Source organism: Scatophagus argus, chromosome 4 (assembly GCF_020382885.2).
Source record: "Scatophagus argus isolate fScaArg1 chromosome 4, fScaArg1.pri, whole genome shotgun sequence".
NCBI classification, from domain to species: Eukaryota; Metazoa; Chordata; class Actinopteri; family Scatophagidae; genus Scatophagus; species Scatophagus argus.
The window spans coordinates 21,966,400-21,979,164 of record NC_058496.1 but is presented as its reverse complement, the minus strand read 5'-3'; the positions used below and the strand labels follow the sequence as shown (position 1 = coordinate 21,979,164).

Here is a 12,765-nt window from a genome sequence, read left to right as displayed (position 1 = left end):
ACATATTTTTAAGAGAAAATGCAAAGAACCAATGTTGTTGTTATATTTTTGGGGAAGGAATAAGTCAGCTATAGTGCAGCCTAGGGCATAGGCTACATGCAGTACAAACTGAGTCCACCACAGTCACTTTCCACCTCATCACCCCCTACTTTAATTTTACATTTACATTACATTTATTACAAAACACAACCAACAGATTGAACTGGGTGAGCGAAAAGTTTAAAACCGTTCTCTGCTTCACTTAAACAAGCCTTGTTTATCAACATGTAGCTCAGACCTTATAGTTATTTATACATGCGTTCAGCTGGTACATTACATTGTATTGTCATCATATAAAGCAACGTGACTGGAGTGTGCCAGCTCACTTTGAATCCATTTGTATGTACAAATCCAGACGGCCTGCGAGGGTAATTGACTGTGCTGAAGTGTTGGGGTTTCACGTTTGTATCAGAGGGACAGATGTTCTCAGAATAAACTAAAAGCAACATCTGACTGCATCTCCCAACTGCTTTGAAGCAGCACCTGTTATTGTACAGCCGAAAATAATGCTTACTGGCTCATCTTGAGTTCACAAGGGTTTTTTTTTTTTTTTTCATCTATTTATATATTTATTTTCTATGAAGCATTGTTACCATCTGAAAAAAATAGATGGAGTGTGATATGAGAGTAGTGGGTGGTATAAGATGCAGCATACTGTAAGATGAGCTCTTGGGTTTATTGTCTGGTTGACTAGTAATTGATGCATCCTAGTCAACAGATAATTCATTACAATTGAACAATAATCTGTGATATTTGACTAGGATTTAATGTTTTTGTTAGTGAAGTGAAATTTCATAATTTAAATAAAGTGACATGAGCTGCATAGACAATATAGCAATTACTGGTAAGGACTGGTTGGTTGGTCCTGTCTATTCCAGTATGTGACGGCAGCTGACGCTGTACAGGGTACATGGCCCTACAGTACACCTGTCATCAACAAAACAAAGAGAGAATCTTTTCTCTGTGTAGGCTACACATCATCACTGTGCATATATTTCACATTACCATTTGGTTCAGCGTCTGATGCCTTGGGTCATAAGGTTTCCTTTACATATATAATACCTAAAACAGATGAAAATTCAAATATAAACCCCAAAATAATAAATGCACTGATTGAACTGTTGTACTGTAAACTGTCATCACAGTGTAATAACTTTGCTTGGGATGCAGAGGGGACCAAGTGAAGTGTAATTATGTCCCACTCCTGTCTAGCTGCTGGTTCTGTTAGACTTTAATTAGTTTCATTCTCCTCACTACAGAGAGATTATGACCAGATGCCTCGAGGCCCAGCCCAGGTGGTTATGGAGACGAGACTTCAAAGAAAAAAAAAAATAGAATCATTTTTTGGTTCATTACTTCTTGAAAGGAGTTCCTGGTGAGTTTAATAAATGTCACCGAGACAAGCAGGCCACCCCGTGAGATCACAGTGGAGGTTCTTGGATTTGGAAGTGACAGATTGATTGGACTGTTATGAAAATGAGACAGATTTCATAAAGCAGCTTGGATGGTTTTCTGGTGGCTAAGTGAGCACATGGGTATATTGCATGTGGTAAACCCAAGACTCAGGCTGGCCTGTGTTGGCATATTAGCTAGTAGAAATTTTTTATTAACTAAAATAGTTAATAAAAATTATTAACTAAGTAATTAAGTTAGGATTTAAGGGGAAACGCAAGATTTATTGTCATGATTTCAGTTCACAATACACTCCAAAAATAGAGGCATAGAAATAAGCATATGTCCCAATGCAGTCTGTGTAGACCACTGGATTAATTAAAGTAGAGCTGACACGTCCCCTGTGTAAATAAGCCTTAACAGTAACAGTTCCATTTTATATTGAGTTAAATACTCTCGTGCAAATAATTTCAGGTTTCTTAATACTTTATATTCTATTTAAATTTGTGATTTGTATGTTCTTAAGGATTCACTGTTGATCCAAACATTTGTCCTGTGTTAGAGAAATAATTTACTTCACCAAGGAAAATGATGTTATAAACAACCATCCCTGCAAACTTCTGTACAAATATGATGGTGATACCATCATATTGGTATCACCAATATGATGTGTCTGAAAAACACAAATTGGTCGAACTACGGTACATAGCACGTTGATGTTCCGACTCAAGACTCATTTGGTTGTCATTCCCTCACTTTAATCTATATGAGATGTTAAAGTTTTCAAAGTGATTACAATGTGTTTGTGTTGATTAAAATGTAAGTAGAAAGGTTTTACATGCCATCAGATTTGAGTGGAAGTAGCAGGAGCAGTAGGGGTGACCGCTGATAGGTTTGATGTAGTATTATGTTTGCTGACAGAGTTAGCACAGTATAATACTTGTGCCCACAGGAGCTTTGAAATGAAAGGTAAAGTCCCGGTCTCCTGAGATGCTATATCAGCACAGACTCAGCAATGCAGGAGGGCCTGGAGACACATTACAAGATAAACTCATATTGACACATCTGGCAGAATTCATCATTTTTGTCCCCAACCGTTTTTCTCTGTTTGCAAACGGAGCCTCGTGACAAGCAGGAAGTTCTAGTTCAGACATGCCGTTTACAATTACTTAGAAGGTGAAGATATCACATTCCTGCATTGCTGTGAGATTTGGTGAATGAAGAAAATGTGTTCTGAGAATATGCAGTATAAATCATTGAACACATCCAGAATTCAAGTTTCTTTTGCAAGGATTATACATGTTCAAACCTCTGTTAACTGGTAATTCGCATATTAGAGATGTGCATGCAGATGGTGTATCTATCCTTAACCACATCATGCTGGGAGCATCTTTTATCCCTACTCTGTTTGTTTTCTGTTTTGTTTTGTTTTTTTTTTTCATTTAAAGGTAAATTATTGCACACCAGAACAAACAGAAAACCTCAGTGAGATCTATGATTTATTTTCACATCCCTTGGTTTTGTCTTATTCTCTTCCTGACAGAGACAACACCATAAGTAGTGCTGTGTGCTTTATAATCAGCCCTGCACATCCTAGCTTCCTTTCTGCTTACAAAGAGGGCAGTTCTCTGGATCGTAGCAGCCTTTTTACTTAGAACAAGCTACAAAAGCTAGAACTCACAGTAAATTATAAATATGCCATAACCTTTCTGCGTGAACCCTGCCTTTCATCAGCCCCCTGTAGTCAGATGGTTCTAGGCAGGCTCAGCTATTGTGAGCTGCCCTGGCTAATTGTTAAACATGTTCTTGTCAATCAAGCCTATCCCAAATGGCAACTCCTCAGCCGGCACTACAATGAGCTGCCTGAGCCGCTGTAGCCTTAGAGGAGTAATTGCCGTCCACTCGCTAGAAGCCCATCTCCATTCCATTAGCAGCTGTACAATATGAATGGTTGAAGCTGGTTGTTGACTGCAGACCTATTCAAGCTGGTACATGTGCTGAATGGCCCCTTTTCTGTGGCATGTGTTTCATTTCCACACAGACAGGCCAAACAGGAGGAGAGGTAATTGCATCTGTGATGGCATTGTGTTCGCAGACAGAGAGGCATGTTGTCTTCACTTCATGAATCAAAAAGCTACAGTGAATATTCATCGGGAAAAAAAAAGACAACACTCAATGAATAGGGTGACAAGAGCCAAAAGAAGTTCACTGTTACACTATATTACACAGTTCAACTGAGTTGTCCTAACTTTATTTAGCTCTTGTAAGTGAACTGATCTGCCTCAAGAACCTCATCTAACTCAGGTGCATGGTTTGTTAGGTACACATAAGCAGCTCTACTGAATGAGACAACAGTGCGTAACCTTGGGATGCTGTTGGCTGTTGGCACATAATGCATAGCACTGAGTTATCACTGTATGATAATAGCAAAGCACCTATCAGATGAACAAACAATACGCTAGATGACTGCGGCATTATCATCAATGGTGGAAAACATGCTATTGATGCAGCGGAAAAGACACTCTCAGAGGAATCATGAAAGGCTGTAAAGTGGTCAGCAACAACTGTAAATGTCTGTGACATCAATGAAGCACTGCGGCAATCTGTAAACCGAGATCCATTCTCTGGCCTCTGTGCGAGTGCTTTTTCAAAGGCGGCCGACACTTCAGAGGTGTAGCTGAAGCCATCTCGAGATTTTAAATATGGATGTGGGCATGACTTTAAATGAAGGAGTGGGAATCTTTCAAGCATATCTCATTCCAATAAGCTGAAGGAGTGTGTTTAGTTTCAGAATGGTTCCACTCAGCTGGAGAGAAACATTTTCTGAATTTAAACGCTAGCCAATTCTTCAGCAAGCCCTTCGCTCACATGAAGCGTTAAATTCAACTCAAAGCAGCAGCAAAAGAGATTTACATTTTCCGTATACAGGCTTTAGAGCCTTTGGTTTGGCTGAAGATTTGCATTAAGGGGATTTTTTTTTCTCCTCCACTCTCATCTAAGAAACTTTGCAAAGTTTAATCATGGCCTCTGTTGACGCCCCTGGGTTTTGTAACTTAAGCTGTATGCCTCCAACTGGGAAACATAGCTTTTCCACAGTCTGAATATAGATTTCACAAATCATTCTGACTAGGGCTGTACATCCAAATAAACCTCTCAAATATTGGATTTGTAATTATGACTTTTGTGTGGTCCTCTTGATGCACAGCTACTCACAAAGCTTTGAAGAATGCCTCATTAAAAACCAACTTTTCTCACAGCAATTCTCCGAGCAATTTAATCTTCTGCTTAACACACTGACTTTTAATTCGGTGCATATGAAAATTTCAAGTTATTCATTTTTCAGTCTTCCACCAGTCTCCTTCACTTTGTTGGAGATAATTTCAACAGCAGCATGGGTATCAATCTGTGGTCCTTACCCGCATGCCCAGCTCAATGTTCTCGCCGCCATAGACTTCCATGCCAGGATCCAGCAGACCGATCTCACCAAAGTATTCCCGGTCAACCACAAAGGAGCAGCCAATCATAGCTGGAGTTCTGGATGAGCAGAGACAGAGACAGCATCTTTTGAATATCATTATCCAGATGCTTACATTTCATTCACACACAGAGAATGCTAAAATATTCAATGCAATCAAAGAAGAAAGGATTTCCGGATTTACAGGTACCCTTATTGAGTCTGAAAAATACATTAAACATTAGTTGCAGACTTTTTATAGTCACAGTCTTAAAAACTGACAAACTGAAAAGATTGTAGATGTCCAGATAGATGCATTTTTGGTTTTGCTAAGTTGCAAGGGTACTGTATAACTATACACTGAGAAGTTGGATTTTAATACGATAAAATAATCTGTTAACTACCCTCAAGACTGAAAAGCTCCTTTAATGCAGACAGAAAGTGATTTTGAGTTTTGCGCTTACTGTGGTTAATGCATGCACGCAATATAAAGAGAATCTTTTCGTTTCAGTTACTCTACAGCAGACTGCACGGTCTCATCAGCTTGTATTGTAGTATTGTATAACTATTGTATTGTAGTTCTCTCACAGAGTTCAGAGAGACTCTGCCCATATTGTCACAGCCGTATTAGTGGCAATATCGAAATGTCAACAGGATTACTTGAATTTATAATCCAGTCCAGTTCTGCTCGAGGCAGAAATGTCTCAAATCCAATCACAGTATACTGGGGGCTACTGAACTTATATCAAGTCAGTCAATCCCTTGTTGCCAGTAGAACAAGCCATGAACACGATGTATTATTATCTTATATAGCTGTTGTGCTGAACGCACTTCTTATCTCTGGTTTGGTCTGCACAAACTCCTGAGAAAATATTTTTTGTTTGCTGATAAATGCTCTTCCCTGTTTATTAGCTGATTGCTAACTTCTATTTGCTGTTTGGTGCTGGGCAGATAGTGAACAACAGGTTTATCAGAGCTTAGTGCTGAAAACAGTTGACCTGCTGCTGCTGGAAAGAAAGTTGATGAAAGTCGTAAGTGATAAAGACAGAATAGCCACTAAACATGATACCAGCCCTGTATCCCATTTCTAGTCCTGTACAACAATCCAAAATGGTATTTTAACTGTAAATGTCAGATTGCATTACACTAACTAATGTTTTAGGAGAAAAATCTAGAAAAACACATTCAAAACTAGTGCAACTTGAAAGCTAGTTCAGCTTGTAGAGTAGGAGATAGAGTGTTTTTCACAAAAGAAAGTACATCCTTTTCACCTTTACTAAAAGAAATGGTCCCACTTTAGCTACTGTCCCCCCAGGGCTGCTTTTCACTACCATTATCTGTCAGTTCCTAAGTGCTCTGGGACAAAGCCCCACAAAAAGCACATACACATACATACATTCATACAGAGTGCTGGGCTGTGTTATTTTTTCTCTAAAGTGACCAATGAGTGGCTTTATTCTTCTTTCTAGAATGGCTTCCAGGATAAGTTCACCATACATCATTAGACACACACATAGGAGAGGAAAATGTGTGTCACTTCAGGTTGAGAGACATAGCAGTAGAAAGTACTAAAAGGAGGAGGCCGCATTATGATTCACTGACTCTGTATTGAAAGAGTGCATTGAGCCTTACAGTATGTGAGCCGAAAAGAAAGGTGCTTTTAGGTTTAGACTCCATATAAAACACCGTCTAGACCATAACTATGGAGTGTTCTTTTGAAAATCCTTGATCAGCGGATAAATAAATCACTGATGCAGGTATAGATATAGCATCACCATTTCCCCACCATTTTTTTCTCACATAAGTCTCTATGGCATGACATTCATGGTATGTGTTACATGCATAGTATCAAACTGATGCAAAATAAGACAGCTGAATAAGACAGAATCGTGAAAGTATAATTTCTGATAGATGATTTTGGTTAAAAATGATTGAGCTTTTTTTCTTTCATGGTGATTAATGATTGCAAGTTACACATCAATAGTCCTTGTGATAACAGTTTGGAAGTGCTCTCTCACCCTTGTTACTTATGTGACATCCATCAAACTACGGTGACAAACACTTTTTAGAGGAAAATAAATATTCAGATTAACACTGAGCATGTCTTTGCTCAGGCAGCTATTCTTAATACCTTTGTCTCACACTTTAAAATGACCCATGCTTACTGACTTATCTGCTCTTACTGCTTGATGTACCATCATACAGTCTTAAAAACTATTAAATTACAAGGTGGTGATAGGGAAACAGTGAAGCACCATTATTTTTCGTTGTGCAAATGAAAAGACAGACACAGCAGACACTTAGCACTGTTCACCTCCTCCTTTCTCCTGTCTTGACAAGTGACCTACCTCGCCTGTCTGCACAGTGCAAACTTCACGCAGATCTCTTTGAGTGTTCTCTTCAGAATACGTTTCCAGGCAATGCACAATACACTCGTTCTGTGTGTAAGAACAAACTCAGAACCTTACATGATGCATGTGATGCACATTTGTAATGTCTGTGAGACTTTTCAACACCAGGTAAAGTATAAAGTTGTAAAAGAAATGGATCAGAACAAAATCTGGTTATGTATTGGTAATGTTTAGTGGAAAAAAACAGGAGAATAAATGATAGCCAAGTTTAGTGCCTCTCTCATTTGTCTGGTGCTCAAGGTGATGCAATATTTAACCATGAAAAAGTAATTCCCCTACTGGAGCCAATTAATTGAAGTCAATTAAGTGAATAATTAGAACCAGCTGTTCCTCCAAAAATGCAGAAAATAGGGCCTTAATACTACACAGTGCCTGTCCACTCTGCAGATTCAGTCTCCACCCAGAACTTTGCAGTAACACTCAACAATTCATTCATTCATTCATTTTCTGTAGCGCTTATCTGTCAGTGTCGCGGGGGGGCTGGAGTCTGTGGGGTACACCCTGGACTGGTCGCCAGTCAATCGCAGGGCCAACACACAAACACAGACAACCACACACTCACATACTCACACCTAGGGGCAATGTAGAGTAGCCAATTAACCTAACGTGCATGTTCTTGGGACTGTGGGAGGAAGTCGGAGTAAACCCACGCAGGCACAGGGAGAACATGCAAACTCCACATATTAGGGCCCAGACCGGGATTCGAACCTGGAGGCGACGGTGCTAAGCACTGCACCACCGTGCCACTCAACACTCACACAGAGAAATCAGTTATAAAGGCGGCAGATGTGCCTATTTGTCCATCGACAAATGCTTTCAATAAACTCTGATGCAATGCAGCTGCAGTTTCTTCTCTGTGTGACCCTGCCTTCAGTTGTGTGTGAAATACAACACCATCCCCAGTGACTTTTTGTGATATTCTGTAAGTGATACTGACACACACAGCCATTGTTCTGTCTCTGTTTTTCACCTGTGCTGTCATTCTGGCTCTTAGTGCATACATATAATACAGCACAGAGAGCTCACTTCTCTGAGGCTGATCAGACAGGAACTTGGAAGACAGCGTGTTTGTGAAAAAGAAAATTCGAGTTAGTCATAAAATAACTTCTGGACTGCATTGCACAGATTGATGCTAGAAGTTTCAAGTGAGTTTCTCATTCAATGTCATTAGATTTAGTTATTTTTAGCATACAGATGGTCAGCCTGCAGGGTTTATCCGCCCGTCACACTCCTTAACTTTGCCCCCCCCCCTATTATTTGCGTGCAGCAGGCAATATGAACATCTGATACAGTACATGTATGCAATTTGACAAGATAAAGGCTCTCATTTAAAGTTGCTTACTTTTCTCCCAGATGAAAATGCTGTTGTTGAAGTGGCTTTTTGAACCTGACACCTGGAATATGGTATGAAAGGGACATGCAGACAAAATGTTTTGTTCATTTTATAATATTAGTAATTTATAAGTAAGTAATATTTTTCCTTCATATATTTGATTAATGCAGCAATATCTTCAAAATGATAAATAGACTGTGCAAAAAAATATATATTTTAAAAGAATTGGCCATCAAAACTACTACTGTTACATAGCCATGCCTGATACAGTGTATGTAATGTATAATGAAACTACTTCACTAGACTTGGAAAATAATCTGAAGGCAACTGCATGTCCTCTGTTGTTTCTTCTTTTTGTCTTTTGTGTATCATATTGTTGTGTCATATTGTGTCCACAGTCCTTTTAAATGTTACTTAACCGGTAATTTGCTTATTTAAATTTAATTTCCCTTGACATATATTCCCATTCACCTACCTATGCCACATTCATATATTGTTCTCAAATGCATTTACACATTTGACATCTTTGTCAAGTGTCTTCTTAGATCAGGTATTTAGATTGAGGTATTCGATTTTAGTATCCCTTAAACACGCCTTGCAGAAAATACCATGAGTGCATCTGTTGCTTATTTATGTCTAATGCTCATATTTTCCATCCATCCATTTTCTGTACCGCTTATCTGTCAGGGTCGTGGGGGAGCTGGAGCCTATCCCAGCTGACTACGGGCGAGAGGCAGGGTACACCCTGGACTGGTCGCCAGTCAATCGCAGGGCTGACACACAAAGACAGACAACCACACACACTCATGCCTAGGGGCAATGTAGAGTAGCCAATAAACCTAATGTGCATGTTTTTTTTTTTGGTATTGTGGGAGGAATAGTACCCGGGGACTACCCGGAGAAACCCCACGCAGGCACAGGGAGAACATGCAAACTCCACATAGAAGGGCCCAGACCGGGATTCGAACTTGGAACCCTCTTGCTATGAGGCGACAGTGCTAACCACTGCGCCACCGTGGCTCATATTTCCTTTGCCTAAAAGTGATTTAAAATGTGTCATTGGGACCACAACAGATTACCATGTGAAGAAATTAAAAAGGCTTTTACTGTGGTTCGTCGATATAAAGCATAGCTCACTGTCCACTGAGGAAACAACAACAAACATCTCCAGGTGATGATGAAGTTTCTGTCGATACATCAACCACTTGGTGGCCATTTACACTCACTTCCTTTTCTGTCCTGTCAATAATCACCATAGAAAACCTTTTGGTCAGATCTCCAAAATGGCTGCACTCTTATGTACTCTCTGCTATGGCTGTTTTGTGCATCCATGTGTCCCTTTTATTCATTTCTTGTTGAATGTGTCCAAACATCCAGAAAAGGCTTTGAGACTGAGCTCTGAATGTCCACAGGGTCTCTGTTGTTGATGGGCAGAGACCTCGCAGAAACAAGTGGGAGAATGATTTCCAATAGAAATCCGCACAGCCGACACACTTCAGCTCGGCCTTGAGGCGATCTGTCCATTTGCAGCAAAGTGTCAATAGAAAGACAAACCAGCTCTGCAGTGTCTAAGGCTGTCCTCTTATCTTTCTCCTATCTCAAGTATAGCACTTAATGCTCAGAAATACACAATTTTCAACGAGCCTTGATAAGACATCTAATTTGTAGGTCCAAAGTATAAACTGTTACCACATTGTTTGTTTGTATGAGACCAAGTGTATCCAATGAAACTGTTATTGATTTGCCCTTGCAGGACTGAGCCAGGTTATAAATCTCTGGTTTGGAATTCATTTTTGTTGCCCTTGGTCAAAATCCAGCTAAATGTTTTGGCTTACAGTAGTTTGGCATATTAGGAGAAATTTTGTGAGTAAGCATCAGTACGTACCATGTGTGCAGCTTTGTTAAAATTCAGCAATCGAGGTTTTATTGGAAGTGGTACAAATCCAAAAAATTACCATATTCCAAGTTCCTGATCAACTTTAAAGCATTACAGGGTCGACAATGACGTAGTGCAGTTCTCTGAACTCCCCATTAGCCTCACGCAGACTCTTTAAATCCTTGTTATGTCTATTCTTGATCAAGCTTTTGCCTGTCAAAAACCATGTTAGAGAAGCACATGCCAGCACTTACTTTAGTTTTGTGATTGCTTTTACTTTTTTTTCTTTGTCTGTTTATGCTCTCTAAGCTTGTCCTTGATCTTGTCTCACACCTATTAAAAATTGTCCCTTTTCTTGATTTAACTGCTTTTTCCTCTCAGTGCCTTTTGTGATTCCCGCAAGAGCCTGGCACGTGTCAGTGTCAGACGTGACAGTCTTTCCTCTAAAGTTGAAATAATCAATATTTTATAGCAATGTTTCAAATGACAATGTGAAAACAATCGGAAAGGGATTACTTGTAGAGATGACAGTGAATTATCCACTGAAGGTCCGACTTCCCAAATCTTTATAGATAGATAGATAAATAGATAGATAGATAGCTTTATAGTGAGTTTCGTCTCATTGTTTACTGTTACTTACTGTTTTGATTCATTCTGAACACCCTCACAATGTCGCTTTACACTGCAAGAAGCAGCTGCTTTCAGTGGAAAGCTCTAAAAACCCAGTGTACAATACCTGCTCAGCACCAAAAGTTAGCAACTAGCTGGTAAACATAGTGCATCAACTGACAGGAAAAAGAGACATTTATTTCCCTCAAAAGCTGGTAGAGACCAAAAACAGAGCTAAAAGAGACTGATTATTGGACTTACAATAGCCATGAGAAGTGTTGTGACAAGTCAGTCTGACTATTTCCTGTATCTCATTCCTTTTTCTATTAAAAACTTTCTAGTCTGAAGCTGTTCACATGCCTGTATGTTCTTATTTTCTGAACTCAAGATTTTCTAATGCTATAACAGTAGTGGCAATGCATCAAGGCCCGCGGCAACATTTGAAATCCAGCAATGCCATCAATATGAAGGAGATAAAAAACAGTAGGTGGACCTCACATACTTGGATTTTGTACCATTAGCTATACATTAGTTACAGTTCTTACATGTCAAGCAGGATATAAAATGTTCAGTGTATGTTCAATGTTCCAGTGCTCATACAAAAAGACATATATCTGATTTGATTTCACATTGACAATTGTGGGGGCACCGTGGAGCGTTAACTCTGCATCCATGAGGCAGCTGCAATGTTTAGTTAAATTTTAATTAATAATTAAATTAATTTTAATGGGCACGACCATGCGTACGGCTTTCCTCTTCTTCTTGTTATATTTTGCTGTTATTTATTGTAGAATTGAGCCCAGCCTGAGACACTGAGCAGTATCAACAAGTATCAGTAAGACACCGCATCTGTTTTCGCTGCTACACCTCTCGTGCTGGTTTTGAACAGATTCCAGTTACTGCTGTGTCTTTGTTGTTGTGCTTTCGTGTTCACGCTGGCTCAAACACGCTGCTGTGGCAACAAAATCATGGTCACCTTCTCTGCTAAATGATGATGAAAGATTTTCCTATAGTTTTGATTGTGCTTACCATTTATGATTTGATCTCACAAAGTGAAAATGCTGGTGGGCATCAGCATCTGATATCACACATCCACAGTGAGACCCTTTTAAGTGTTCACGCTGATTAGAAAGCATGGAATGAAAAATAAAAAATGTGACCCTTTCAGCTCTAGCTGGTAAAACTTTGGTGATAGTCAAACTGTTAGATCAGCACCCAACCTAAGCCACAGCTCCATTGATGTCTTTGTCACTGAAATGCTGTTTTGATTCAGTAATTAGTTAGTTAATTAAGTTAGTTCTACTTTGTACGTATTTTCGTTATTTTTTTATTCATTACATTATCAAGGAAATTCAACATTTCCTACACGGATGTTTCTGTCACACCCATGTCTATGATGAATTATAAATCAAGTTAGATAATTTGACATAATAATTCCTATAGTATCGTATAATTATCGTTATAAGCACACATAATAATTCAACAGTGACTACAACACTTGATAAAGCCTTTTATTATGGCTTATAAAGTTAAGGATTGTAATGCTTCATAGTTGCTGATTATGGTTGATGGTTCTACATACTTCTGTGAAAGAGCTTTTTCTGACATGAAATTCAAGGTCTGTTAGGACCTGTCAAACAAATTAATTTTA

At 39.1% G+C, this 12,765-nt stretch overlaps 1 protein-coding gene across 1 annotated transcript in view; it reads right to left on the bottom strand.

Annotated features, from left to right (window-relative positions):
• The window catches only part of galnt9 (polypeptide N-acetylgalactosaminyltransferase 9), an 82,492-nt gene that overhangs the window by 29,536 nt on the left and 40,191 nt on the right, over positions 1 to 12,765 (bottom strand). The window contains exon 6 of the mRNA XM_046385777.1: positions 4,848 to 4,965. Within this exon, the coding sequence (XP_046241733.1) occupies positions 4,848 to 4,965 (118 nt within the window). The remainder of the gene's footprint in view (positions 1 to 4,847; positions 4,966 to 12,765) is intronic.